Source organism: Pipistrellus hanaki (assembly GCF_964339955.1).
Source record: "Pipistrellus hanaki genome assembly, chromosome: 4".
Classification (NCBI taxonomy): Eukaryota; Metazoa; Chordata; class Mammalia; order Chiroptera; family Vespertilionidae; genus Pipistrellus; species Pipistrellus hanaki.
The window spans coordinates 4,227,544-4,255,347 of record NC_140506.1 but is presented as its reverse complement, the minus strand read 5'-3'; the positions used below and the strand labels follow the sequence as shown (position 1 = coordinate 4,255,347).

The 27,804-nt window shown below is 45.1% G+C and overlaps 2 protein-coding genes across 2 annotated transcripts in view; one reads left to right on the top strand and one right to left on the bottom strand.

Annotated features, from left to right (window-relative positions):
• Nucleotides 1-27,804, top strand: part of RANBP3L (RAN binding protein 3 like) — a 463,124-nt gene that overhangs the window by 234,821 nt on the left and 200,499 nt on the right. The gene's annotated exons all lie outside the window — the stretch shown is intronic.
• Nucleotides 1-27,804, bottom strand: part of LOC311621062 (sperm flagellar protein 2-like) — a gene marked incomplete at its 5' end in the record, with an annotated part of 68,598 nt that overhangs the window by 2,796 nt on the left and 37,998 nt on the right. Inside the window, 7 exons of the mRNA XM_084880837.1 lie at nt 5,314-5,436; nt 5,590-5,829; nt 8,733-8,912; nt 11,272-11,364; nt 15,304-15,486; nt 16,117-16,223; nt 24,920-25,149. Coding sequence (XP_084736963.1) covers nt 5,314-5,436; nt 5,590-5,829; nt 8,733-8,912; nt 11,272-11,364; nt 15,304-15,486; nt 16,117-16,223; nt 24,920-25,149 — 1,156 coding nt within the window. The remainder of the gene's footprint in view (nt 1-5,313; nt 5,437-5,589; nt 5,830-8,732; nt 8,913-11,271; nt 11,365-15,303; nt 15,487-16,116; nt 16,224-24,919; nt 25,150-27,804) is intronic.

Below are 27,804 nucleotides of genomic sequence, written 5' to 3'. Positions count from 1 at the left end.
ATCATGAGGTCACTTGCCCAAGATCACACAATTGGTTGGTATGAACCCTACGCACGGATTGGTTTCAATCAGTGTGGTCCCGAGCCTGCTCTCCTAATCGCAAAGCCAGGCCAATCCCAGCAGGAGCAAAATAAAGCATATGAAAATAATTATGCGTACTTGGTTTCTAAATACGCACTTTTAAAATGTTGCTGCTCTCAAACACGAACTTTGTAAACTGAGCTGTTGCCCAACAGAGCTGTTAGGCAACAACCTTCCCCTTCCCACAGTTTATAAGAGCAAACATTGTAACCTGAAAAACCACACTCTAGCTTGTTCTACTTATCTTGAGAGATCTTCAAATAACACCACTGTGGTTAAAGTTCATTTCAAAATGCGATCTACTTAGTTGTACATGGATATCTGGAGCAAAAATGATGACAAGACCTGTGCCTGAGTCTTCAGAGTCTTCTTTCTTTTCATTTCTATCTTCATTCCCTCCTTCCTTCCTTCCTTCCTTCCTTCCTTCCTTCCTTCCTTCCTTCCTTCCTTCCTTCCTTTCCTTCCTTCCTCCTTCTCTTTTCTCTCTCTCTCTCTCTCTCTCTCTCTCTCTCTCTCTCTCTCTCTCTCTTTCTTTCTTCCTTCCCTCCTGTTTCTCTCTTTTCTTCCTCCCTCTCTCCCTCTCTGCATCCCTCCCTCTCTCTGCCCCTCTCTTTCATTCCCTCCCCTCCCTTCTTATTCTCTCTCTCTTTCTCTGTCTTTCCTTTTCTGCTTAGTGAAAGTGAGAATAGAGCATGTTACTGGAAAGGAGACTTATCATTTTAGAATATCAGAATTAAGCCTTTTTAGGTGGCAGGCTCAACTCCCCTTGATTTGCAATCATGAGTGAGTTCTGATGGTGGTGGCCCACTGACTCCTTAGATTCCTCAATGGAATGACCTTGAGGAGATGTGAAGGTCAAGGAGAGGAGAGGCGAGGAAGCTGACTTAGCAGAAGCACCCTGGCAGTGAGGGAACAAGACTGAACAGACTGAGGACTGGTTGACAGACAAACTTTCTTTCTGCTATTGGAGCGTCAGGCCACCTGGTGCTGGAAGCCAGGTCACTGGGGGCAGATACCCTCAGTCAGGGGGGACTGGGGAAGGTGTGGAGGTAGTTTAGGTGTCAATATATTGAGGTGGAACACAGTGGGTAAGGCCCCAAATGTTAGATTGCTGCCACAAGGGAGACAGCCCTGTGCAAAGAGGAACCGAGCTGTCCAAGATTCCAGCAGGACTTCATTGGAAGAGGCTGCAAACTGATGAAACTCCCTCCAGATGAGGAAGGTACCATGTTAAAAAGAGCCTCCTGGTGGCCAGCTCCCCAGGAGTGAGGGCACCTCCCCAGAGGCTGGCTCTCTGAGGCAGCACTGTGGGCTGTGTTTTTTTTTCTGCAAAGTGAGGACTAGCTCTTCTCTGCAAGATAACCACCATGGTGGCCAGTCATTCGGCAAGATTAGGGGTGATCGCAAGTGGTCCTGACTTCGCAGTGAATTTTTCTTTCATCCGGGATACCTGTGTTTTCATTTTATGTTCCTACTTATTCTTGGCAATAGGAGATGAATCCAATTGTCCACAATGCCAAGGGGTTTTGAAAAACCTTTTTGCTGATTCAAAATAAAAGGGCCGCTCCCTGAAACGTGGACGGAACACGTGGTGAAATGCAGCCTGAAGTCATAGGCTTCTGAACCCACTGTACCCAGAAGGATGTCTAACAAGAGGGGAAAAATGGGGGACAGATCCCCATAGCTGATGACTGCCCCACACTGTGTGTGACACTTACTCATCTCTTTCTAACTGCTCCTTTTTCTAGTTCTGGTGTGCTCTGTTCCCACTAATTCTAGGGGTGTACTGACCTATGTCCTCCTAAACTGAAGTGGGGAAGAAAGTGCCCTGTACTAATCTACACTAATAACAAAGAAAGATGCAAATTGACTGTACCTTCACAACACTCACTAGCCAATCAGGAGTGAGTTAATGCAAATTAATCCAACAAAGATGGCAGGTTAATTTGCATATGCAGGTGCTGAGGACTGGGGGCTGGGCAGGACATAGGTGTTCTGCACCGTCCCAGCCGCTCAGGGCCTCTGGGCAGCGTGGAAAGGTGGGGCTCGAGTGGGGCTAGAGCAGAAAGAGCTAGCTCCGGGGCGGGAGCAGAAAGGCAGTGCCAACAGCCAGGGAAAGAAAGGCCCATTCTTGCATAAATCTTCGTGCATTGGGCTTCCAGTGAAGGAATAAAATAGAAGACTCTGAAAGTGACACACAGCATGCTAGTTTCAGTGCAAACAGCAGATGTTTGTGGGATGTGTGAATAACTTAGAACAACTGTGTTTCCAAATGTCTCAGACCTATTTAAAGAAAGTGACACAATTAATTCTTAAAAGGGCCCTGTAAGATGTAGAGGCATAATGACATGCTGTGGTTAAGACAAAGAAACATGCAGGGATGAGGAAATTTTTTTTTTTTAAATATATTTTATTGATTTTTTACAGAGAGGAGGAGAGAGGGATAGAGAGCTAGAAACGTCGATGAGAGAGAAACATCGACCAGCTGCCTCTTGCACACCCCCTACTGGAGATGTGCCCACAACCAATGTACATGTCCTTGACCGGAATCGAACCTGGGACGCTTCAGTCTGCAGACCGACGCTCTACCACTGAGCCAAACCGGTTTTGGCAGGGATGAGGAAATTAATGCCCTTTCACAACCCTGCTCAGAAGCCTATATCCACTCTCCATCGCGTTTCAAATCAAATCCAAATTTCCCCGGCTGGCCTCTGGGACCTTTGCAATCTGGCCCCATCTTATGGCTTCGATCTTACTGCTCAATGGCATCACTAAGCCCTTCACCAACGCCTGTCAGCTGGCCAGGTTCCTGCTCCTGCTCCTTCCCTACATTCCTCTCCACACCTTTGCCCAGGCCTCTCCTCTCACCTGGGAGGCTGCCCCCGCTCCACTCCACAGCAAAAGCCAGGTGGACACCCTTCCTCTCCCTCCACTTTCCAAAACCCTGGCCATCTTTAAGGACTCGCTGTCTAGCACACACATCCAAGAAGGCAACTATGTTTTGAATTCTTATAATTGTGCATTTGGGTGGTTCACCTTATATCATTCTCATGGGATTCCTGTGTGAAAAAATTCTCTTGCAAACAGAAGTGTATTGGTTGGGAGCAGCAGTGAGCTGGGTGCTCATGGGTCCTTACATGACCAGCATCAGCGGTGAGCATTGGGTGTTGACTAGTCATTATAACAGCCATCATTTCTGTAGTGCTTGCTGTGCGTCAGATACCATGGCAAGTGCTTCAGCTGCGTAATCTCATTGAATCCTCACCGCAACCCTTTAAGTAGAATGGCTGTTATCCTCACTGAACAGACCAGGAAGCCAGGACCAAGAGGGAGTTAAAGTCTGCTTCTAGGGAGTGGTGGACCCAGACTCAGTCCCAGGACTTCCTGATTCCAGAGCCGTGTTCCTGAATGCTATCATCATGCTTTACTGCTGGTGTGTTAGGGACCCACTTCCATGATTACTAACATAGGTAATATTTGTTTGAGAAAGCATCACCCATTTAGAGACAAATATATTAAGTCTGGATAGTCCCATTTCTGGGCAAAGGTAGTTATCACCGAGAAGTGAAGAGAAGTGCATCTTATCTCCCCTGTATTTGACCAAAGCTAACGTGCCTGTATCTTAAGCTCAGCGAAATGTTTTCATCCAATGAACAACCAGCAGGAGCCAAATAGGAGAGCTTCATTTTTGTGAGAGGTCACAGTCACCTGCCACACCCTGAAAGGGGCTAGCCTCTGTCCTCCTCCCCTTGCTGTTGGCGAGCCGGGGCTGGCCACGGTGGGGGTACGTTCAGCGCGTGGAGTTGAGAGTTGCTTGGTTACTGGGTGAGTTCTGAGGTGCCGCTCTTCCTTCTTTCTGCTGGGATGGTCCAGTCTTTATGGGTTTCGTCCTCAGTTTCCCCATCCTGAACACTGTTTCCTGGATGGAACTGGCACCCAATCTTTCCCAGGCACGGTGACTGTATGTATTACGTGGACAATGTGTACCATGGCTATGTCAGCTCTTGGCTGGGGATCATGGTTTCACTTCTCTTTGGCAAGGGGGGATTTATTCTCCCTACTTTTCAGTCACAGGCTAGGGTCATTAGGTGGTGAGAATTACCCAGAACACAAATGCTGGCATCCATCTGGCTTTAACTATCATCTACCTCCAGCCTTCTGTTTTAGATCCAACGTAGTTCTATGGTCCTGATGAGGCAGTTCCACAGTACTGAGCGTACTACCACTCATGTTTCTAGAAACATCCACAGTACTGAGAGTACTACCCCTCGTGTTTCTAGTACCATCCACTGTACTGAGAGTACTACCCCTAATGCTTCTAGTACTATCCATAACACTGAGAGTACTATCCCTAGTATTGCTAGTATTATCTATAGTACTGAGAGCATTATACCTTGTAGTTATAGTACTATCTATAGTGTTGAGAATATTATCCTTCATATTTCTAGTGTTAGACATAGCACTGAGAGTACTACCCCTAGTATCTCTAGTACTACCTGTAGTATTGAGATTTCTATCCCTAGTATTTCTAGTACCATCTATAGTTTCTAGTATTTCTAGTATCATCCATTATACTGAGAATACTACCTCTAGTATATCTAGCACTGTCCATAGCACTGAGTACTACCCCTAGTATTTCTAGTACTACCTCTTAGCAATTCTAGTACTATCCACAGCACCCAGAGTACTACCCCTAGTATTTCTAGTACTACCCATAGCACTGAGAGTACTACCTCTAGTATTTCTAATACTATCTATAGCACCCAGAGCAGAGTACTATCCCTGGTATCTCTAGTAGTATCCATAACACTGAGAATACTACCCCTAGTATTTCTAGTACTACCTCTTAGCAATTCTAGTACTATCCACAGCACCCAGAGTACTACCCCTAGTATTTCTAGTACTACCCATAGCACCAAGAGTGCTACCCCAGTAGTCTATTACACTGAGAGTATTATCCCTAGTATTTCTCATACTATCCCTAGCATCGAGAGTACTATCTATAGTACTAAGAGACCCCTATTACCGATAGCTATCTAACTGTGCCTGGCCTGCTGCCCTGGAGTATTGTAGGCTGGCCTCTCTGGCCAGATGCCATTCCCAGCTCAGCTTCTCCAGACCCTGTCTGGCTGAGTCCAGCTTCTTCCCCCTTCCTGCTAGTCCACATCTGAATGTCCCACTACTCTCCAGCCTGAGCTCAGCCAAACGAGGATGCCTCTGGGTACTACTCACAGGGATCTTATAGCCTGGATAGCTTGAAATCAGATCTTGAATAAAAGGATGCTTCAAAAGAACCGCGACTTCGATCGGCTCCAGATTCTTGGCACCCAGGTCCTCAAATACTTTTATGAAGTTCTTAAAAAAAATAAAAGTAATTCATTTTACAATTCTGCAAATGTTAAAAAAGTATTTTGTTTTTTTTACTTAATAAAGAAATTCCATAAAATAGGCTTCAACTCGGGGCAATTTTTCTTATGCACAGGCTGCTTCCTTTGCGGTCTCACCAACCTCTAAGAAGGCGTTCTCTGCCCTCAGGTGGAAGGCAAATCTGTCGGCGTCCTGGGCTTTGTTTTGTCCTCGGAACACGTTGAGCAGCGTTTCTAAAGAAATCTTTTCGGTGTTGGGATTTTCAGGAATTTCTCGTTCCTTTTCCTCACTTTCCTCTCTGGAAACCCTTAACGCATCAAAGAAGTTCTCCTCTGTTTCAGAATAGTCCTGAAGTAGACTCTCCTCAGTAAAGAAGTAGGTCTGCACAAATAAATGAAGAGAACATGGAGTCAGACTGAATTCTTCCCAGTAACAGAGGCATTGAAAAAGCACCAACTTTGTCACTTTTTTTTTTTTTTTTTTTTTTTTTTTTTGCCGTGGAATAGATAGTGCCTACCACAGACTACGTAGACAAAGTCAAGAAGAGAATATGCTGAAAATCACGTCCAAATCCTAGCCCAGGTCTGTTGGCAATTAAATCTAACAGAGAGGAAAGACGGAAGGAGGGAGGGGAGAGAGAGAGAGAGAGAGAGAGAGAGAGAGAGAGAGAGAGAGAGAGAGAGAGAGAGGGATAATTTTCTATCAGGTGAAGATTTTGGAATTAAGCACATCTATTTATCCATCCACCCATCCATCCATCCATCCATCCATCCTCTTCTCCATTTTGAACAGCTGAAATGCTCCAGGGCAGAAATGTGAGATTCGCCTTTCTCCACCTAGGAAGCCTGGACATCATCACAGCGGCTGCCCATCACTCATTCCCTAGCAGAGTGAAGGGATCTTAGAGATGTGGAACCAGCTGCTGAGTGAGGGAAGAATGAGTGAATGCCTATTCAGATGCAGCAAAGGTGTGTGTGGACACATTCCGACAGAGCCTGTGGCTGAGCCAATGGCCAGCCAGGTGAGAGGAGCAGGCGATACCACGTAAAGAGAGAAGGAAGCTGATCTCTGCGCACTGTCTCCATGCAGAGGGACCAGCGTGCCCACGGCCTGACACAATCGGCAGGGATAAATCATTTTTTGATTTTAGCTAAAGGGTAACAGTTTAACCCTTAACTTATTAGTGTCTGAGGATGCTTTTAACATTTTTGCTATTTCTGCTATCTAGGGGTTGGGACGGAATGGAATTAGTGGTTCAGAGGGAAAGGAGAGGAGAGTGAAGCTGAGATTGGGACCAGAGTATCTAGGACCTGCAGGGTATGTAGAGGGGACTTTCTTCAACTCACATCTTGGAAAAACCACGGTTTGTTTTTTAATGGAGGTGCGTGATCAAAGCCAGGAGGCAGGAGAGGTTATTCAGGAAGGCGGATACTTATCCATGGAATCCTTTTGCTAAGTTATTTCCACCTTGATTTGGGGACATGTTACCCCAAAGTAGCTGCCACATAGCAAGTATTCAACTGTTTGTACACATGGCAGGAAAGAAGGGAGGAAGAGAGAGGTGAAGGAATAGAACCTGGTCTCCAAGATAAAGCAGAGGAGAGCAGCTATTCCAGGTAGAGACAATAACAGGATCCGTGAGGCTGCAAGGAGCCAGAGACCTGGAGAAATGATGCCCATGCTAGAGCTGTTGCTATAGCAACAGCTACCTTGGTGGGTAGCAGCCAAGCCAGCTAGCAGGGCAGAATCCCTTCTATCCCTGAATCACCCATTCAGAGTCAGCTACTGCCCCACCCAGGAAGCACTCCCCTGGGGGGCTTCTCTCAAGAGCTCTCTGAAAACCCAAGGACGCGGCACCTCAACTGACCCACAACCAGGGAACAGCGGAGTGACCCGGGAGAAGCCAGGGATGGAATGCCCGTGTTCCACACCGCGTGGGCTGGCCAGTTCCTGGCTGGAGTGAACCCAAGGAGGTTTGACATGCAGGACCCACCCACCTCCCTCCTTCTTGCTCACCCCTGTCCTGCCATCCTGCATCCCATGATGCGGCTCTGTCCCTACGCCCTTTCCAACACTGTTCTAGTTTCCTGGGCAATCTCATCCCAGGAAGCCATCATGAGCCTACTCAGAAATCACACCTCCAGCGGACTCATGGCCACTCCCAAAGCACTGAATCAGAGCTCTGCTTTCGCTTTCCACATAAACAACGAGAAACCTCCCGGATATGTCAGCTTTTCTCACTCTGCTTCTGAGACGCAGGCCCCCCCCCCAACAACCCCTCCCTGCAGTCTGATCTCAACATTGCAGCCCGGGAGGGCCACACATTGCCAGTCAGATGGCCACACTCCAATGACTTCTGGTCCCATCTCTTGGTAGGACCTGCCAAGCCCCCTGAGCTCTCTCCCCCACTTTCCTTTCCAACCACTCCCCATCTCACTCCTCTCCAACTACAACGGCTGACTCTCTGCTGCTTGGAATACACCAGGCGTGACCCCACTTTAGGGCTTTCACATTTACTGCTGCCTTCACTTGAAATGCTGTTCTCTCAGAGATCAGCCAGGCTCCCCACCTTCTCCGGGCCTCTGTTTATATTCTCTCCACAGAGAGACCACTGAGAACAGAAGAAACATTCCATCATGAGAGTCCTCATGATGCATCCTCAAAAGACCAGGGCAAGCCTCAAAAGCCATGTCAATGGATACGTAGTAAGGAGTTGAATTAGTACCCTGGCCTGGGGCATTTTCTCCTGATGCCAATGCCTTAGAAACCTAAGGGGAACGAGGGGCTTTGTTAGATGTTAAGCTTCTCTGTCCCTGGATGCAGGTGACACAAAGCGCCTGGGTTTTCGGGCGGCTGCGCCTTGGCCTGAAACCCTACCAGCATCACGCACGTGGGCTGTGTCTAAAGTCTAGATGGGTTTTACATAGGATTTCCGTAAAGCATTCAAATAGATTGGGCTGACCCAGTTCTTTCTCATTTATCAGAATTAACACTTCATGCAAAAGAAAGGCTGTCCTTTACAGAGAAAACTTTGATTCTGCCAAGAAACTTTGAGCAAATGTTGACTACAAAAGCATTTTTTTTTTTTTTTTTTTTTTTTTTTTTTTTTGGACAGTGGGGTCCAACTGAATAAGGCTGATTGAAGACCTAGTATGTGCAACTTGGTTGTGTTAGTTACCCAGGAAAATACGGAAAGGATAAGAACACAGTCTTTGTTAGACATGTAGGACCTGCTGGCACCCCCTCCAGACCCCAGGGCTGGTCCATTTCTGGAACTCAATTACCTGGTCTACAGGAAGAGGAACCAGTTCAAATGGCTGGTAGATGTGCGTCCCAATGGCCACACTGAGGGCCCTGTAGACCCCTTCCTCAGGGTTTGGGTGGCAAGCAAAGTAAAGCAGCATCTGTGCGTAGTCAAGCAGCGGTGGCTCTGTCTCAGGGTCGGCGAAGAGCCTGAAGAAGAACTGTGCACACAGAGATGTCAGCCAAACATCAATGGCACGCACTCTGGCTGTCAGCCGGTGGACAGGGCACGCGGACGCCCTCTCCCCAGCAGCTGTGGAAACGGACTGAGGACACAATCAGTAAAACTAACGTATCATGAGTGATAGTAAATGAAGAATATGCTAAGTAACATTTAAAGACCCATAAAAAGTAGGGCTTGGAATTCTAATGGTAAAGGAAACTGTATGGCAGTATATATATAAATTAATATATTTAGGGGGGAAATGTGCTAATCAAGATGGTGGGGACCAATGGCATTAACATATTTAGGGGGGGAAATGTGCTAATCAAGATGGTGGGGACTACACATCAAGTAGGAAAAGGGAACCCATGAACAAGGACCCCTCGGTCTGGGCTCAGCACCACCCTGACAAACTGGGCCCCGAGTCCTGAGCATGAAGCTTCCGGTACACCCCTCTCTGCCCCTCTCTGTGTGGGGTGGGGAAAGTGGGGGCCAACTATGCCCAAGGCCACTGGGACTCTCGCCATTAAAACCTTTAGACAGGCCCACCTTGCCCTGGACCTCATACTTAGTAATCCTCTGATAGTAAAGGAACTTCTGGCTCCCCTCCAGGGAGAGAGTACGCTCCCCACTGAGGGGCATTGTTTGCTAAGTCTCCCTCTCATGCTGAGGCCCGCGGGGGCGGCTGGCTCTCTGCACAGCGTCTTGTGCATTTGGCAGCATGAGGAGCTGCTACTGGAACCTAACCCCCTCTGGGGCCCTTCAAAGCTGACACCATGGCCTGGGACCCACAGGCCACACCTAAGACCCATTGAACCTGTTTGGGGAATTGCCTGGCTCTTCTCACACGCATGCAAACAGTGACCCGGAGAATCTGTTGGAAACACAGAAGCTTTAAGAAATGACCTCCGCCCCCCAGGGTCCCATTGTAAAACACACGAAAAACCCAAACAGAAAGCTGCCCTTGAAAGTGCCTCCTGTCTCAGGCTCCTAGTAATTCCCGGGCCCTCTCTCCTCCCAGAGGTGCTCAAATATGGCATTCAATGGAGGAAATTGCTCATTTGAGGTTATAATTGGAGTCATGTTCAATTTTGCTCGGCAATTTCGGACTCACGGTTGGCTGGAAATGGAATAATCGATCTACACAGTTTGCTGTGGTGTTTGCATCTACCCCCCAACACTTCTCCTAGCTTATTGAATTTGGCAAATTTTCATATTTTCAACATTTACAATGTAATCAGAGTCGTGTTAGATTTTAAGGTATGGCTGTCCTCAGGAATAGAAGGTAACAGCATTACTCTATTATTATCATCAGTGTATTACCACTATCATTATAGTACTAGTATCAATAGTTACTCTTGATATTTTTTTAGATTATAATGAAAAACCAATGGGCCATGACCAATACCACATGCAAACTGTTGGTATGTTGTACCATGTTAGTCAAAATCAGAAAGAAATTAATAAAGACATATATAGGTAAAACGGCCGTTTTCATCCTAAGCTTTTTGAATTGGAAGGGCACTTAGAGACAAATGTGGTGACTAACATCTTAGCTTATCTGACAGGTGAGAGGAGGGGAGCCAGAGAGGTGGTGGGACTGGTCCAAGATCACCTAGAGGGTCAACAGCGGGATTCTATGGAAAGGTGGGGCCTGCCTCCTCCCCAGGCTCCTCCATGCTGCCACTTAGTGATTTAGTGAGTGTGAGTCTGTCCCTGGCGGATGGAGCAGAGGAACGGCAGGGTGGCAGTGGTGTCTAAAACAAACTACACAAGTGGAGGAAAAGACAAAGGAATTGATCAGTGTCAAAATACTCAATTAAAAAAAAGTCCTCACTCAAGGATGTGGTTTTTAAATATATATATATATATATATATATATATATATATATATATATATATATATTTTTATTGATTTCAGAGAGAGAGGGAGAGGGAGAGGGAGAGAGAGATAGAAACATCAATGATGAGAGAGTCATCGATCAGCTGCCTCCTGCACACCCCTATTGGGGATAGAGCCAGCAACCCAGGCATGTGCCCTGAGCAGGAATTGAACCTGGGACCCTGCAATCCTCAGGCCAATGCTCTATCCACTGAGCCAAATCAGCCAGGACAAGGATATGTTTTTGTTGGTTTGAGAGAGAGAGAGAGAGAGAGAGAGAGAGAGAGAGAGAGAGAGAGAGAGAGAAACATTGATGCCAGAGAGAAATTTAGATCAGTTGCCTCTCTTACACACCTTGTCTGTGTCCTGACAGGGAATCAGACCTGCAACATTTTGGTGTATGAGCTGATGCTCCAAACAACGGAGCCACCCAGCCAGGGCAAAGTATTAACTTTTTTAAGAGCTCAGTAATTACCTGTATGAGATGCTCCAGTCTATTGAATGGCAGCGGTTCAATGGGATTTTCTGGAACTTTTATATCTTCATCCTCTGTAAACCACAGACCAGCCTACAATAAAAATAAAAATCATTAATGTAGCATGCTGAGATATAATTGTTCCACTAAAAGCCACAGAGACTGAGCTCACCTTGTGCAGGTGTCAGAAGTGGGCTGGAGAAACCTTGGCGATGCAGGAGCAAATACTAGAACTAACATTGGTATGTGCTTTGATCATCATTTGTAATTTCTATTTTTCAAAATGTAATAATGTCTATAATATTTCATTTACAAATGAAAATCCTGTGTTTGAATTTGGAACATGTGATGAAGCTTGCAGGTCACTGCCCTAGATTTTGCTCACACGGCAATATTTTGGAGGGGACAGTGACAGAAGCTCGCCTTCCACACACCCTGTCTGAGTTGGTGTCTGTTCTCCGAGCCCGTTGTTGGTTCTGGAAAGTCTTTGTTGAGTAACTGACTGGCTGACTCAAGAGCTCAAAGGCCTGCTTTTGACTGACCTTGCTGTTTCTCAGCCCGTATCTAACACCGGTTATGAAATCCCTGGATTCCCATTTGGCAATGTCTTGCCCATCTCTCCATTTCCACGGCTGCCATACTGGTGTGGAACCTCATTACTCCCTCACAGGCTCCCCCAGTCACCTCGGAGCTGGCTGTGTGTCCAGTCACCCTCTTATTTGTTTTAGTTGCACCATGCAACCACATCAACCTTCTCACAACTTTCATCTTGACATATCAATCTCTGCTCAGACGTTCTCTACTTTCTTTTTGACACAGCTTTACAAATCTTAATGTAACCTTGAAATGATAAAACTGACTCAGGTAATATCTCTGCATACAAAACTGGGCACCCAACAACATAAAATTCACACTACCTGGCATCCAATATAAAGTTACTCGGCATGCAAGAAAAGCTAGAAAATACGACTTGTAGCCAGGAGAAACATCAATCAAAAGAGATGAACAAACACAGAAATGAAACATAGAATGAACAGACAAGGCTACATTCACTTAGTGACTCTATATTTCACTTGTTCAAGGTCGTGGAGGAAAAACATGCACATAATGAAGGAAGAAATAAAAGAAATTAAATAAACCCAACCTGAGCTTCTAGAAATAAAAAGTACAATGCCTGAAATGAAACATCCACGGGATGGTGTTAATATTAGGGTTGACGTGGCAGAGGAAATAATCAGTGAACTCGAAGACACAGAAACAGAAATTAATAGGAAATAAAGTACAGGAAGGGAGACTGCGAAAACCGAGCTGAGCATTGGTACCTGTGGGACAATAGACATGCGACTGGATTTTGAGAAAGCAGAGAGTGCAGAAAATAATATTTGGGAAAATATCTTGAAATTTCTCTAAATTAAACAAAAACTAAAAAACCCACAGGTTCAAGAAGCTCAATGTACCCCAAGCAGACAAATAACTACATGAGGAACATAACAATCAAATTGCTGAATACATGCAATTAAGAGGAAATAGTAAAAATAGTAAAATCCATGCAATAAAAAGGAAATAGTAATAGTAAAATTCCAACTCAGAGTGGAAATAGAGAAACAGAGCTAGGATCCCTACCCTTCTCCCCCATCGCTCAACCAACTCTCAACTCCACATCCGACGGTTTCTGTGCACAGGAATCTTCCTTAATTTGTAAAACCGATGGTTCATTTAGATTAGTTTTCCAAACATTAATAGCATCTCAGAAACTACAAAACTGTCTCAAATGCCTCACACATGCCCTGGCCAGTGTGGCCCAGCTGCTGGGAGCATTGTGCCGTGCACCGAAAGGTCGCCAATTGGATTCCCAGTCAGAGCGCACCCCTGGGTTGCAGGTGGATCCCAGGTCGGGGCACATCTGGGAGGCCGCGGATCAGTGGTCTCTCTCATGCCTTCCTCCCTTCCTCTCTCCAAAACGTAATGTAAAAACAACTGCATATCCTTGGGTGAGGATTAAAAAAAGTTTTACACACAAGAGAGCCACATTAGAAAGAACAAAATAACCTGATTGGAAAACAACGTATGGTGTTAAAAAAAAGTCACCCATGGCCAAAACCGGTTTGGCTCAGTGGATAGAGTGTTGGCCTGTGGACTGAAAAGTCCTGGGTTTGATTCCGGTCAAGGGCATGTACCTTGGTTGTGGGCACATCCCAAGAGGCAGCTGACAGATGATTCTCTCTCATGGATGTTTCTAACTCTCTATCCCTCTCTGTAAAAAATCAATAAAATATATTTTAAAAAAACAACCACTCAAAACAAATAAACAAACAAAAAAAATCACCCATGAAAACTTTGACAACATGAAATGCTGACCTGAACCGGTAGAGCAGGGCTGAAATAGATAAAGCGAGGTTCAGGCCACCACAACCTGCCCCCCTGGAGGTGATTTCTCCTTAAAACATGGAAATGCCCTTGAACTCTCTTGCCAAAATATGGGCAGAGAATTTGGTCTTCCAATGCCTCTCCTTAGACAAGAATGACCGCCCTGCTGGGCCCGAGGCCACCTGAGGCATGAAGCCTGAGGGTAACGTGCATGCTTTTCTCGGGAGCAGGAGTGAGAGCTGATAGTCACAGGGCTGACCGTCACAGAGCTGACCGTCACAGAGCTGCACATGAGAGTAACTGCACATGCACACATGACAGAGGCGGGCGTGTGGCGGCGGCTGCAGGGCTGCGGGGAGCTCAGGGCGAGCCGGCTTTCATGCTCGCATGCAAGGCTGAGCAGGGGCGCAGGGCCCTGACCTCACAAACCTCGTGTCTCCTTCCATCCTAAGAGCCGGGAAGTCAGCACGCTCTCATGTGGCTGCTGTGGTGAACACGCAGTTCGTCAGAAGAAAAGAAAGACAACAGACAAAATAAACAGCCGAGGAGAGAGCCTTTTCTCCCAGAAAAGAGGAGTCCTGCACTCTTTCCCCACCGTCACGTGGCCTGTGCAATACATCTTGCAGAGTTTTGCCCTAGAAGCTGTTAGACGGTCCCATAAAAGAACTGCTTTTGGGGAGCCGGGGAGCGTTGGGAATCTGTAGAAGTCAGGACGTGGGATGGTCCAGGGGCCTCCCCAGATGGCCTCGTTGTTCCGGGGCTCCCTAGGAATGGGAACTGTGGGGGCAAGAGGAGAGGGCAGACTTCAGAAACCAACTGAAACGGGCCCAAGAAAGCATTTCCCCGTTTCCCCAAGGCCGCAGCCAGCTTTGGCTAAGAAACGCACGCCTTTGGTAAAGGGGCTCTCGGGTTTTGGCTCGGGACTTGGGTAAAAGTGGCTAACACCCTTTGCTCATCTCACGTCTGTGAGAAAGGATGTTTAAGTCCATATCCTGTGTGACGGGCACGCACTGTAAGCAGGGAAGGCGGGTGGCTGCGCAGTGCACACTGTGAGAAGTCTTGAGCCAAAGATGAAAAACACCTTCCCAAGGTGTAGGCTCGGGACAGCCGGCTCAGGATTCCTAAATGGCTCTGCTTGGGACGTAAGTCAGAGCCCAGTCTCCTGAGCTGGTCTGCTGGGCCTGGAGGACTCTCCTTACCGCGGGAGTGCTCCTCCCCCTGGCTCAGTGGGGAGCGCGTGAGAACGCAGCGGCTGGCGTTCATTGCGGGAGGAAAGAAGCGGGAGGAGGGGACCTTTCAGTGGCAGCATGCACCTGAGACACAGGCACCTAGGGTATCATTTTTTTCAAAATGAGCACCTTACAAGCGTGGACATCTCTGTCTGTCCACAGTGTGAGCTGGTGGACAGCAGGGGGAATTGGATTCCAGGCAGGCACTGAGCCATGCAGGCCCTTCTCAGGGATGGGATTGCACTCTCACTCCTTCCTTACTCACGCTTCTCATAAGTGAGTTTTTTCTTACGTTCATCCTACAGACCTCACAGTTCCCTCACTCCTTCGCAATCTGGACTCTGCCCCCTTTGACCAGCATTGCTCTGGTAAAGGGTCCCAGTCACATTCGCCTTCTTAGGCGGAAAGTGGTGTGGGACTGGGCTTCGCTAGCCACCTGCATGTACTGCTCGTAAGTGACGCTGCCCGTCTGCTCCTCGTCTATGGCCTTGAACCTCTGCAGGGTCTCCAGCAGCTCCTCCTCCAGGGGGATGGGCCACGGCAGCGAGGTCACTAACAGGAATTTCCGCCAGTCCACCAGCTCCGAGTTCACTGTTATTAAAGATGTCAACTCCTGAAACTGGAAGAAAACAGGATATGCCATTGGAATGTTTGTATGATTCTAGTGTGACGCTCTATCTGCCCAGGGGTCTTGGTAAGAGATTTGGGTGAAGGGTTTCAGCCGCTCTACACCAGTCAGCACCTGGAGAGTGTTTCGCCTTCTGAATCTTTGACATTTGGGTTTCTGCTTACCGTTCCATGAATGTATATGTGTGTCCCAGTTGACTTTGCACGTTTTCAACAGAGGAGGGAGAAAGTGATAAAGGGGCTGTGCAAGAAATGCAGTTAAAAACTCCTTAATCACTCTGTCTTCTGACACATTCTTGAGAAACAGAGGAAGATGAAAAGCAAGAACTGCCAGAACCATCTACTTTTACTAGTTAGGATCGGCCCATCAGGTGGCAATGGCCACAAGCTTAGCGGCTGAGCCTCAGGGGCTCAGTCATGTTTCATTGACTGTCAACATCCTCATTGCTTCTTCCAAGACTGAGCATGTGTCTTACATTTGTCCATGCAATAATTCAATTTTTACTGGTTGCCTACTAAATGTCAGATGCTGCGTGAGTAACTGGCTATTCTTAAAACTATTGACTTATTGATCAAGTGAAAATTCTCAGAGCTTTGAAACCCGAACAAAATGAGTGCTTACTTCGGGCTGAGTGAGGTGCATCCAACTGTTGGGAAGGCTGTTGGTCCCCAGGTTCAGCATCACCAAGTCCAGAAGGATGTCCATGAACAGTTTGTTTCCTATGATGCCTGGAACACAGTGGAACATATTTCTCAGTCATGTGGTGCGGAATCACTTTACTCGCATTATTTAAAACAATAACCTTTAGAGAAGCAGAAGACATTATAAAAATAACAATCCATTTCCTGATGCTCTCCTATTATTTCTTCCTTGGGGCTTCATATTTTAGCTTGGAGGACTTTTATTTTCTTTTTCTTTTTCTTTTTCTTTTTTTTTTTTTTTTTACCTTTTACTCGGAATCGGTTGAATTTTTAAAAATACATAAGCTTTCCTATTATACAGTAGGATGCAAGAGTAAAATATTGCAGAAAACATGGGATAAAGATGCTTAAAAGGCATGCAAATCACCACAATGATCAAGTTAGCACACTTATCCTCACTTCACTCTTTAGATCAGAATATATTTGTTTTTATAACAATATAAATGTAAGGAGATTTGAATTATTAAATTATTGGATTGAAATGATTAACTCCATCATAAAATTGGCTCACTATTTCAAAGAATTTTAAAAATATATATATTTTATTGATTTTAGAGAGGAAGGGAGAGGAAGAGAGAGGCAGAAACATCAATGATGAAAGAAAGTCATTGATTGGCTGCCCTCCACTGGGAATTGAGCCCACAATCCTGGCATGTGCCATTGGCTGGAATCAAACCCAGGACCCCTCAGTCCGCAGGCTCATTGAGCCAAACCAACCAGGGCATCAAAGAATTTTTAAAAGATTACTACTAACCTTTTCAATGCTTTGCTCTCATATACTAATTTACTTTACCCTGTCCAGCAAAGATGTTTGCTTAGTCGGTTTCTCATTTTAAATTGTACGCACATGCATTCAAAAGAGATAAGAAAGCAAAATAAGTGAGTCTGCTTCAGAAATGCCTAACTCCCACAGCAGAGGCTTCTGTTAGAGCTGAAGAGACTCCTACATGTATCGAGTGTCTTTCAGGTTCAGAGTGGATGGCCATTCTTTTTTAGAAACAAAAAGAATGAAAGCTGTAGACATAGCACCTCAAATTTTATTTTTACTACTAAATTTTTAACATTTATAAAAGTCCAAAATAAACTTTATCATCTCCTTTAACCTTCTGGAGCATGCAGTAATCACGCAAAATTTCAGTGGCTCAAACCAAATCTACAATTTTGAGATTTGGACAGTAATTTTCTGGGGAGCAAGAGCAGAATATGATTTTCTTTGATTTGACTGTCCATCCAGCTGGTTGTTCAGAAGTAAATTCTTTATCTTTTTAAAAATCAAACCTGAATATTCAATTTTATAGAGAAGAGAATACTTTTCAAGGTAAAACAATCACATGATATCACATTGGTTTTCAGGTAACTTAGAAATAAACATTCATGTTCCTCAATATAAAACCATAAAAAAAAAACTCTTTTGAAACCATGGAGAGGCTCAAAATACTTAAAAATTCTGGTAGATGTAGAAAATATTTCCACTGTCTCTAATAGCCATGGTACAAGCAAAGTGTTGCAATATATTTTTTCATTGATTTTTTCCAGAGGGGAAGGAAAGGTGGGAGGAGAAAGGGAGGAAAGGAGGGGGTGTAGAGGGGGGAGAGAGAGAGAAAGTGAGAATGAGAGAGAGAGAGAGAGAGAGAGAGAGAGAGAGAGAGAGAGAGAGAGAGAGAGAGAGAGAACATTGATTGATCGCCTCCCAATGAGGTGAGCCTGGACCTGGGGATTGAACCTACAACCTTTTGGTTCACAGGAGGACACTCCAACCAACTGAGCCACGGTGGCCAGGGATGCATGACAGTACTTCTAGTTACATAGGAACTCTTTACCTGGGGACATTAGTGTGAACTGTAAAAAACTATTTTAATATTTATTCTGTTACTTAAATGACCAAGGCATATAGTGATATGATCTGTCCACATAACTCTCAGAAAGATAGCATCAAAATAACACCATTGCTTAGAAATATACACCTCCGCCCAAAGACTGTGAAGGAATGTGTGAAGATATAAGTAGAATCAGAGTGGTATTGGAAAACCAGTTTTTGGATTTTTGCTGTGTATGACTGGGAGATACCAAATGCCTTTTGTCTTTGATGGGAAGACCAGTGATGGTTTTACTTTTATATTTCAGGCTCAAAAAAATATATATTTTTTTGTTTCTGCTATGATCAAAGATTAAGTCAACATTTGTCATATTACTAGTCACTTTCATCATGGCTTCCTGAGTTGGATGAGCAATTCGAGTTAGGTCTTGTGTCACCAGCTGAAGATAGTGTTCTCTTATTCCACAAATGGTTAGCTTTCCTTGGTTAGTTATTCAATTGAATAGTCAGGAGATCCGACATGCCATCAGCCTTGACCTTGGCGTGCCTCTGGGACTTGGTGCATTGCCTCTGACAAAAGCCCTGCTGAGTTTGCCGGGAGAGTCAGCACAAGGTCCACTGTGGTCAGGGTATTTGGAAATCTGTGTAAGCAAGCCTAAGTCACAACTTCTCAGGTCAATTTGTGGATGTCCTGTAACCTAGGACAGTGAAAATGTGCAAGATTGAGACTCCCAAGTTTTACCCTAATGTTTGTAAGGATCCGCTAGTTTGCTGATGCTCACCCAAAATAGGTCTCTAATTTCAGCACGCTCCATGCAGTGGGCACTTCATGGATTTGCACATTGGCAGCTGCCAATACTGGTCCATAATGTGCCATCAGGACAGACACCTCTTTATCTCTGAATTCTGCCATCAGTATGCAAACGAAAAGTTACTTCTAGAGAAAGCACTCATGCCGACGATCAAAGAACCATAGGTTCAGAGTCAGCGCATACAGGTTTCTTGACTGATCTTTGCGGGCTGCGATGTAAAGCTTCATCACATCGTGGCTAGCGTCTCTGAGACAGCCTCGCAGCCTCTTGTCAAGATGTGTCAGAACCGTGTTTCTCACACCAGGAAAGTTTCCTTTCCTTTGAGGCAGTTACAATGAACATGTGCGCCTGAAGTCACCCCAGTTGACTAATTACTATGATCGCCATTTTATGGGCAAAGAACCAAGGCACAAAGAGGTTACTCGATTTGTCCAGGGTCACAGTGCTCATAGAGGTGGACTTGGGGTTCACTACTGGGCAGTCCTACTTCACAGCCCCCCCCCCCATATTTACCCACTTCATTGTCATGGGTGTTTCTTCATTTCCAGAATCCATTTCTCCATGCGTTACAGGGACACTGCTTTTGCTATCACTTCCTTTCATGGTGAGAAAAAAATAACAAGAGGGCATGCATGCACAGCAGTGTGTCTGCAAGATTGGATTTGGGCCCAACCGGTATGACTCAGTGGTTGAGTGTCAACCCATGAACAAGGAGGTCCAGGTTCAGTTCCTGGTCAGGGCACATGCCTGGGTGTGGGCTTGATCCCCAGTAGGATGTGTGCAGGAGGCAGCTGATCAACGATTCTCTCTCATCATTGATGTCTCTATCTCTCTCTCTCCTTCTCCCTCTCTCTTTCTGAAATATATATATATTTTAAATCTGCCATGGATGTCTCTTCTCTCCAGAGTTTCTCTGGCAGCCGCACAGCCTCCTTGTTACAAAAGGGCATCAGGCTTTGGGGCCCGTCAGGTGGTTTTGTAAAGCAGCTGGGATTCAGCCTCATGTTTTCCTTCCCCCAAAGGTCTCCTTTGTGAGGATTTGTCAGAGAGGGGAGTATATACTTACCTGATGGGAGCACACACAAATTAAAATTACACAAAGCAAAACCCTGCAGTACCAGTTTCTCTCTAAGGCCCACACACCTACCGCCTCACAGGCAGCAAGCCAGGCGCCCTTGCTCCGCCTGCGGGCTGGTGGAGGCTTTGTACATGGAGCAGCCCCCGCTGCTCTCCTGGTCTCCTCCTCTTTCTCCTCAATCCCTGTGCCACATGCCTTTGGTAACCCTCCTCTTTCGTGCCCTTTGCAAGCCACTTGAGACTTCACGACTTGACCACAACCTCTTTGTGGTCCTCACCTCCTGCCTCTTTCCCCAGCTGGTCTGTGAGCTGTTCCCTAAATATGTCATGCCACCTCAACATCTCAACGTCTACGTCATGTCCTCGGTGCCTGGCAGGCCCTGCCCCGCTTCTCTTCCTGGAAGCTTCTGTCCAGGAGTCTCCTGCCAGCGAGCCCCTGTGCTGGCCCAGCGGGTGGCCATGACCACTGCCTCCCTTGAGTTCCCCTAAGACCAAGGGGCTGAATGATGGCGCTTAGCCACCACAGCCTGGAGCTCTGACATGGTGCCCTCTGAGGCCAGTCCCTGATCTAAGGGTCCCCCAAAGGTTTTTTGGTTTGTTTTTTTTTTTGGGGGGGGCCTCCGTGTCAGTTCTCAGAACAATGCGAGAGGCTTTGGGCCACTGGACGCTGCCTCTCCTGAGGAAGGAGTGAGGGTCAGACCTGCTGGACCCATTGAACTGCATCTCTGCAGGCATTACGTGGAGTGCTGACAGGCTTACAAGAAAAAGGAGTTCTTATGGTTAAAATGGGGACAGAGGACATTGCTAAAGCACTCTAGTTCCTGCAGACTCCAAATTGCTTCCCCTGGATAAGGGCTGTCTTTCTGATGTGCTTGGCACTTGCTGTTTAGAAACAGGCTGTATCGACCCAGAGCCCGCTGCCATATAAAAATGAGTGTTTTCTTGGGGGATGCTTACGGTCCTGGGGAGCCACATAACCCACATAACCCAATTCTACCAGGTGATATAATTTTTTATGGATGAGTTCTAGGGTAATGCTGAAGGTGCTAATGGGATATATGCTAATATTTTGAATAATAATAAGAATTTGCATTAATATTGTATAATGCTCCATATTTTCCAATAATATATTATTGTACTTATATAATTAAATGATTTAGGTTATACTTAAAATTGTACATTCTAGGTACCAGACACTTCCTTGGCAGTTGATGTATATCAATTACTGTAATACTCCTAAGAACCCCATTAGTTACTCATTTTACAGATGAGGGAAGTGAGAGAGAGAGGTTAACTAGCCCCAGATCATATTGCAGTCATGTGACAAGAGTGGCTTTGAAAAGAGCTGTCAGACTCCTCTTACCCGTCAGTGAATCTTCTCACCCATCCAGCCATGCTAGCATGGGGTTTGATGCAGAGCTTCTGATGCCGTGCCAATATTGGCTCTTGTTATAATTCCGAAAATACTCACTAAATCCCCTCTCTGTTGGGAGTATGCTCCTGGGAGTAATGCCTGAGATAGTTGGTGGGACAAATGTTTTGCTGATTCAGGGACTGCCTCTTATTAAAGCTGCTCTTAAGATACTAAAGGGCACATCCACCAGGCAGCAAGAAAAATGCTAGCTCAAAAGTTGTTTCATCGCATTTAGCATGACCTTGTCTGATTATCACACATAAGGTCATTTCCCCCCCAGCCTATTTATGACAATCATATTAATAAATGATATTTTATGTCTAATTATTACCTTCACCAAAGGAGATTAGGATCATCACAAGCAGCAGAATTTGACTAGGAAAGGAATGTTAAATATAAGCATCAGAGTACATGATGCATTTTCAATTTTATAGTATATTTAGTAATAACATTTTTAAATTGATTTTTAGAGAGGGAGGGAAGGAGGAAGAGAGAGAGAGAGAGAGAGAGAGAGAGAGAGAGAGAGAGAGAGAGAGAGAGAGAGAGAGAGAGAGAACATCAATCAATTGCCTCCTGTACTTGCCCCATCTGGGGATTGAACCCACAACCTAACAACCTAGGTATGGGCATTGACCAGGAATTGAACGCATGACCTCCCAGTGCATGGGATGATGCTCCAACCAACTGAGCCATACCGGCCAGGGCTAGTAAGATCAAGTAAATCAGCTAATACTCAGCAGAAAACCTCTTAAGCTTTAGTTCTTGCCATTTATGTACAGAGTAACTACACACAAGTACTGACATTACCAGTCACTTATTTTAATGAAAAATTATCTATTTCGTTCTATAATTTTATTTATGTAGGTTAATATTAACATCATTAAGTTAGATTTTATAACTAACTCTATTTTCATCATTCATGTAAATTTGCTAAAAATAATCTTACTGCAGGTTTAGTAACACGATGACTGATATGTGCAAATATGTATGCTTTTTTTCCTTAAAAAAATCCATTTGTTCATTTTATTTTATATGTTTTAGTGAGCTTGAAGTTTGCATTTGAAATATCCTGGGTTGCAGTGGCATATATGAAATAGTGTAAGAAAAAGCTCATATTTCTTTTAGCTTAGATAATAGCAATTTTTAAAATTCAAGCAGGAAGTTCTGTTGGATCATACATTTAGAAATGTACCAATTGCTCTGCAGTTTCAAATTTGTTATTACTTCAACCGCGATTGTCTTTTGATATCGTAGCGTTGTGGGGTAAATACAATGAAGAGTATCATAAAAGATTGTTTTGAAAATACAATGAAAAATATCATAAAAGATGGTTTTCTAACTCTTGGAAGGGATAAGACAAAAGACATAATTTAGAAGATAGAAAGGCGTGTATCACTTAAGGCCCTGAACAATGGTCACGGAGATGGAGAGGGAAGGTGGAAGTCAGGGGGTGCTTTCCGGGGCAGGGTGAGAGGGGAGAAGGAGTGGGTGGCAATTGTTGAACTTGCTCAGGGTAGGGGTGTGGGCAATGCCAACATCTGCAGCTTGACTTGAAGGTGTCATGAGAGAACCTCTAATTCTATGACTCTGGGGTGCAGGCAGTGGAAGAGGATTGTTTGCCTTCCCTGTATAACATTAGCAAAAACAATAGCACATGCATTACCACCATTTGCCCACCATCCAGAACTGAAATATCATTGCTGACATGTACACATAAGGAACTGTTTGACATTGAAATTGGGTCTCAAAAGAACTGGTGGCCCAGAAAGAAACTCACTACAGACTGATTCATATGCCTTTCAGCATAACCATTGTTGCTTGCCTCATTTTTTATTCTTATAAGTAGATTTCCAGGAGGAAATGATCTCACTCATCTAGGGGAAATGGTAAACAACATAGACTGACGAACAAGAACAGACTCAGAGATGAGGAGCCATGGGTCAGACTGTCGGACCTCAAAAGGAGGGTGGGGATAAAAGGGAGAGATCAACCAAAGGACTTTTGTGCACACATATGAGCCTAACCAGTGGTCAAGGACAACAGGGGGGTAAGGATACGGGGAGGTAGGGGGTAGGGGATTGGAATGGGGGTTGAGGACAAATATGTGATACCTTAATCAATAAAGAAATTAATAAAAAAAAAAGAAAAAGAAAAAAGAAATACCTTTTAAAAACAAACAAAAACAAAACAACAACAACAAAAACACACACACAAAACAACAGCACGGAAGAGTACTTCTGTTGGCAGACCACCCAAATGCTGGGCAAAGTGTTTTACATGTACCTAAGAAGCAAAATATGCAGTAGGTATTTTCCCCCAAATGGCATACTGGAGCTCATAATAAAGAAAAGGGATTGAACGGCTTGCTCGTAGACCATAACTCATTCTGAGCCATCAGCATCCACAAGCCCTCAGTATTGTACAGCCTGGAAATTCTGCATTAAGCATAACCAGCGTCCATAAACAAGGGGTTCCTAGGAAGCCCCCAGCTCGGATGGGTGGAGGTGGCTCCCCAGACAGAGGAGGCCTCCCATCCATTCCCCTGCAGCTCCTGCCGATGAGGAAGGAGCAGCAGAGCAGGGTCTTGTGCTTTCCTGAAACATCCCAGCTCATGCCTCACATACACACGCTTCCTAGTAACTGTTCCCCAACTTTAACCCCCTCCCCATAACCTGGCCACAAAATCACTCTTCTCTTCTTTCAGTTCCTCCCAACAACGTGTAGCTGCACAACAGTTTGCCTGTCCAACCAACCTCCCTACCCACTGATTCTCCTTTGCTTTTTATTCTCAAGGACTTTATACAGTTCATCTTCTGTTCCAGAGAGAACCTAAATAGACATTTAGGTTTCCTTCTTTTTCGCTTGCCTATGCAAATTTCACTCAAAGTCCCCAGGGCAAGTGGTTTTCCTTTTACACCTACTTGGTTAAAAATATAACTCCCTCCTCCCCCCCTCCCTGCTTCCCTGTCTCTCTTCTCCCTTCCTTCCCCTTTCTACCGCACTCTGCAGGCTCCTGTACTCTACCGCACTCAGAAAATAGGTAACCGTGTCAGTTGACATCTTTTAATCCCAAGGGTCTCTAGAGTTCATCTTAGACACACATAAGTCAAGTTATAGCTGCTTTTGGTTGTTTATTTTTAAACTTTTGGTTGAAATACAAACTCTGGTTTTAGGGGTAGATCTAAGCACGCATTATGGTTATCATCGTAGCTACGAAGGTCCCTTCTGAAAGGGATTAAGAGTGGTTGAAAATCTTCAAAATCCACTTCCAAACTCACAATCCCAATACCAAGCCTAAAGTATCGATAGGAGTACACACGAAGCTGTCTCTCAATTGCTGAATGGAGCACTGCTCAAATTTACCAACTCACCAGCCAGGAATGAGGACCCCGCACGGCCAAAGCATCAGTCACTGTTTTTCCTCCATTTGTTAAATTCAGGGCTATGTTGTGTGGAGCAAGTAAGAGATGGACTACAACAAAGCCAGGGCCCATTTGGGGGCCACGCCGGCCCACAGGGCTGATTTTGCTTGTGGGCAAGTGGTCACCATCCTGGCGAGCCCTGAGCACCTTTGTGCTCTTCCCAGGGCCATGGCCTCTCTCACCTTTGGGTGCGATGTCCAAGAACTGGTCCAGCAGTGTGTCCAGCTGCTCGATGGTCAGGGTGCCATTCTCTTCCCTCTCCACGGGCGGAGGGCGAACCGGAGGAGGGGTGTCGGGGAAGACTTTGATGTCGCCGTTAATGAAGAAGCCGTCCTGGTCCAAATAAAGTTCGTTCTGAATTTTCGTAGACGTTTCAATGTGATAGCGAGCTATCTCAGTGAGCTTCTCCACACTGAATGTGGAAAAGATAAAGAGTTATTGCCGGTGAAGACCCCATGAGGTTAACACTGCTTGCTTATTCCACACACACACACAAAGTTATGATAGTCGATGGCTAAGTCAGACAATTCAATCTGCAAGTTTACAAATTCTGACTTCTCAAATCCACTTGTGAAGAGGCAGGGTAGGGATAGATAAATGCAGATTAGAGTGAAAATACATGCTTGTGGTAGAGCTTACAGCCACACATTTTATACAAAGCTAAACACAAAGGGGTCATTAAATATGGTTATATTTGTATTAAAAGATATTTTATTACATAAGCGAGATTATGACAAGTGATATATTTCATTCTAAGTATGAAACAGAATATGGTTGTATGCCAGGAAAAAAAACAATACCCTAAATATATGACTGTTGAAATACCACACTCATTTGGAATTAGGATAAATTATAAAGTGGATCAAATTTATATAGGCATATGTAAGCTGAAGGATAAGCAGCAACAGTTAGGGACCACTGTGGTCCCTGGGTGAGCTCTCATTCCAGGGCCCTCCCTAGCCATGGGTCCTTGGGTACCTTACCAAGTTCTCTGACTACCCTTACCTTTGCCACCACACACAACTCCATACCTCACAGCTAGAAAAGCAGAATCACACGGGGCATGGACTTAGCTGCATTGGGGATTACAGTTACAGCTCTATTAAAGGCCAGAAACATTTTATAGATAAGTACTGTATCACTGTATTACCGGGAGGATTTTGTTCATAGCTTGCAATACAGACTGAACATAATAGAAAACAATTCATGTTCAATCTGTTCTTACAGAAGTTAGGAACCCCAGAATATTCACATACTGAAGTTGTTCCAAAGCAGTATGAAATGCTTCCTTTCCAATGAGACCCTTCAATTTAACTCCAGCATGCCATGTTGCTGGAGCATGCGATCTAATTAGGTTGGCCCTGATGGTGTTAGCATGCTGGGGGGCGGGGGAGGGCATTGGATGGCTGAGCCTACAACTGGTGAGCGGGGAGGGATCCAGATGCAGGCAGAGAGCAAACCATGAGCCGGATATCGCAGTAAGCACGCCATCTGGTAAAAGGTTACCAAGAGCAACTTTAGCAAGAGTGGGAGGGGGAAATGCTAGGAAGATGAAAAATGAGGTTTGAAGTTCCAAGGAGTCTGATAGCTCTATTTTATTTTTAATCTCTGAAGGATTTTTGCAATAACCAAAATGGAAAGCTCAACCGAGCAGCCCTAGGTTTCAAATTCTTGTGGCCACATTCAGGAAACAGAGATCTCCAGACACATAACATGCACCTGAGCAATACAAGGACATCTGAAAGAAGTAAAGAGCATTGACACGTGCTGGCTCATGGGTGAGAGCTGTGACTCCTCAGAATGAAGATGATAGGTTCTCACGGCTAAGTGACAGGCAGGGCACAGACCTGAGTGCTTGTGCTCCGTAATGCTGATGAGTAACGGACTTGGCTATTCAGTGAAGTCATTGTATGCATTACTACAGTAAGGTTACCAACGGAGTGAGTGCGTGAGCATGTGTAAGTGAGTGTGTTCGGGTATGTTACCACGAAGCAACAGATATAAACAACTGGGATAAATATTTTACAACAGAACTTTCATTACGAGGCAAGGATTGGAGAACACCAGCCATAACAACCACCTCTTTCGCCTCTGAGAGTACTTGCCATCTGTATCCAGAACTTGCCATATGTATGTAGCAACTTCCAAGTATTTAGTTAATGTTTGCTGCCAACTGTAGTGCATCAGAATCTCTATCCAGAAGGAGGCTGGGAAATACTCCAGATGGAGCTCTTCCATTTACAGATGAAGTGGCCTGCAGCAATTAGGCACGCTGCTAATTTGTGGACAGTGGGAGCCCAGGTCTCCTGAGGCCTATTGTCACTCTGCCCAGGTGCCTCTTTACTCCTTTTTAGGAAACAATGAAGAGGATGAGACTGACGGCCCCTCACAAGCAGTGAGAGTCTGGAAAGCCTTTGGAACCCAGCAGGAAAGCAGAGCAGGGTGCCATCCCCTTGCCAAGGGGGCCAGCATGCCGAGGAAAACATGTCCTGACTTCTCACCCTTCCACGAACTGGCCCTGACTAGCAATCAGCCTGGCATTAGAAAGATAGGAAATGCTACCTTACTTCTGACAAATATCTAAAGATCGCCTACACTCTTCACTTGTAAAGTGAGGTCCTCACTGAGTAGTGTGAAAGCCAGACTCTTAAATCATGTGCAAGACTGGCTATGTCAATGCCACCCTCTGAAATGTGATTTACTGTTTGAAAAGAGTTAATTCGAAGGTCCATGTGATTGTCTAAAAGGCCAACATTTCTATTTGTAAATGTAATTTGCATTTGTATACACCAGTGTTTTTCAACCTTTTTTTGGGCAAAGGCACACTTGTTTCATGAAAAAAATCACGAGGCACACCACCATTAGAAAATGTTAAAAAATTTAACTCTGTGCCTATATTGACTATATATAAAGTAATTCTCTTGAATAGGAATCAAATAAACACAAAGAAAGTATTTTATAATTAATTTATTATGAAATATTAAGTAAACAAAATAGTGAAAAATTATAAAATTCTTGTCTTGTCTGCACCTACGGCACACCAGGCAACATCTCGCGGCACACTAGT